The sequence below is a fragment of the Lepidothrix coronata genome, unplaced genomic scaffold (genome assembly GCF_001604755.1).
Source record: "Lepidothrix coronata isolate B3197 unplaced genomic scaffold, Lepidothrix_coronata-1.0 Scaffold528, whole genome shotgun sequence".
NCBI lineage: Eukaryota > Metazoa > Chordata > Aves > Passeriformes > Pipridae > Lepidothrix > Lepidothrix coronata.
The window spans coordinates 4331-6152 of record NW_016690708.1 but is presented as its reverse complement, the minus strand read 5'-3'; the positions used below and the strand labels follow the sequence as shown (position 1 = coordinate 6152).

Sequence of the window (1822 nt, the reverse complement as noted above, 5' to 3'; positions counted from 1 at the left end):
ATTTTTTTTACCCAAGTTTATTAGTTGTTGTTTTTGTTTTTTTTTTTTAAACTTTTAATATATTTAACCTTTTATTTATTCCTTTTTTTTTGTTTTTTAAAAAACGAGAACAACAAAACACGTTTTGGTCTGACATTGGTTAATGGTCCTTGTTCCCCCCCCCTCCCCTCCACGCTGGGCTCTCGCAGCATCCCGGGCGGATGCGGGAGACGGAGCCAAGCCCGGCTCCTTCTGTCTTCCAAATAAATAGAAAAAAAAAAAGAAAGGAAGAAAAAAAAAAATAAGGAAAATCACTTGGAAGTTTGTCCTGTTACAGCTGGGGAAGGGACTGGGAGAGGCCACGGAGAGGGAGAGACTCCAAATCCATTTACAGAAGAGAAATGAGGGGATTAAACTCCGTGAGACACCAAGAGTGACTCAAGCCCGCAGCTTCCTTCCCCCAAGTGTCATCCCATCATTTAGGCACTAAAACACCCAGGAATCCCCTGCTCCTCCCTCCCGGTGCGGTGGAGCAGGGAGTGAGCCCGGCTTTGGGCAGGGAAAGGGCTTTTCCCCCTCCCCGGTGAAGGAATGGTTGGGAAAGGGGGAATAACACGAGGCTGCAGCCCAGCGAGGGGCCGGGGCCGAGCTCTTCGGGCAGAGCCGAGCGATCCCAGGGGCCGTGGGAGGGAAGGAGCCCTCCCGGTGGGATCCCCGCCTGTCCCGGGGACCGCAGTGGATTAAGGCAGCAGGTGAGAGGCAGGAAGGGCACCGACGGTGAGCGTGAGCTGGACAAACGGCCGCCCCGGCGCCGCGGCCCCGCTCCGGGGGGCATCTGCTCCGGGGGGAATCGGGGCCCGGGCGGGCGCTCCGGGGTCCCGGCGGGAGGTGGCAGCTCTGGGTCGGGGGCGCTCAGTCGGTCTTGCGGTGGTTGTTGTTGAGGACGGGGTGGCCGTTGGACAGGGGCCCGTTCTTCGCCGCCTCCTCCTCCTCCTCCGAGTTGTCCGTCTCCTCGCGGTCACTCCTCTCATCCTCCACCACCTGCGGGGACAGGCAAGGAGCGGCTTCAGGCCCGGCAGCTCCCCCGTTTTCCTGCCGTGCCTCAGCTCCCCCGGCACAACCACGGGGGGTTCTCCCCACCGAGGGCTCTCCGGGCTCTGGGCATCCGAGCGCGGGCGGGATTTGGGATCCGGGGGGTCTCCATCCACCCCGAGCGGGCCCTTCACCCCAGGGCAGCGTCCCTGAGCCCCCCCTCACCTTTCCAGTTATGAACTTCTGGGCCATGCGGATGATGAGGTAGGCCCAGAAGATGTGCAGCGACTGCAGCACCACCATCATGAAGTTGAAGAAGTAGTAGCCGAAGAAGGCGGGGTAGAGATCGAGCGGATAAACCACCGTGCAGTGCATGATCCTGCCGGGAAAAGCCACTCCTGTTAAGGGCAGAAACCAGCCCCAGACCCCCCCGTGGGCCCCCACTTCGTGCCTCAGTTGCCCCCGTTCCCACCGGAGCTCACCAGAAGGGCAGGATGACCAGGCGGGTGATGATGAAGACGGCGGCGAAGACGATGAAGATGTTGTTGCAGGTGTTTCTCCACCCGGCGTAGTTGAACATCTTGGCAGACTGGGGGGGAAAAGGGGCACGGGGGGGTGAGTTTGGGGGGGACAGGGGACGTGGGAGGGGGCTGGGGGGCCTGGGGGGGCCGTACCTCCAGCAGGTAATCCGAGGAGTCGTGCAGGGCCATGATGAGCGTCCCGGCACGGATGTAGTTGGCGAACCAGGAGAAGCTGATGAGGATGATGGTGGCGACGTGGTGGATGATCTGCTCTTTGAAGTCCTGTGCCC

The 1822-nt window shown here is 60.2% G+C and overlaps 1 protein-coding gene across 1 annotated transcript in view; it reads right to left on the bottom strand.

Annotated features, from left to right (window-relative positions):
• Nucleotides 1–82: 82 nt before the first annotated feature.
• The window catches only part of CERS2 (ceramide synthase 2), a 5168-nt gene continuing 3428 nt past the window's right edge, over nt 83–1822 (bottom strand). Inside the window, exons 8-11 of the mRNA XM_017839879.1 lie at nt 1686–1814; nt 1494–1600; nt 1237–1390; nt 83–1020 (exon numbers count right to left, since the gene is read on the bottom strand). Coding sequence (XP_017695368.1) covers nt 892–1020; nt 1237–1390; nt 1494–1600; nt 1686–1814 — 519 coding nt within the window. The 3' untranslated portion in view covers nt 83–891. The remainder of the gene's footprint in view (nt 1021–1236; nt 1391–1493; nt 1601–1685; nt 1815–1822) is intronic.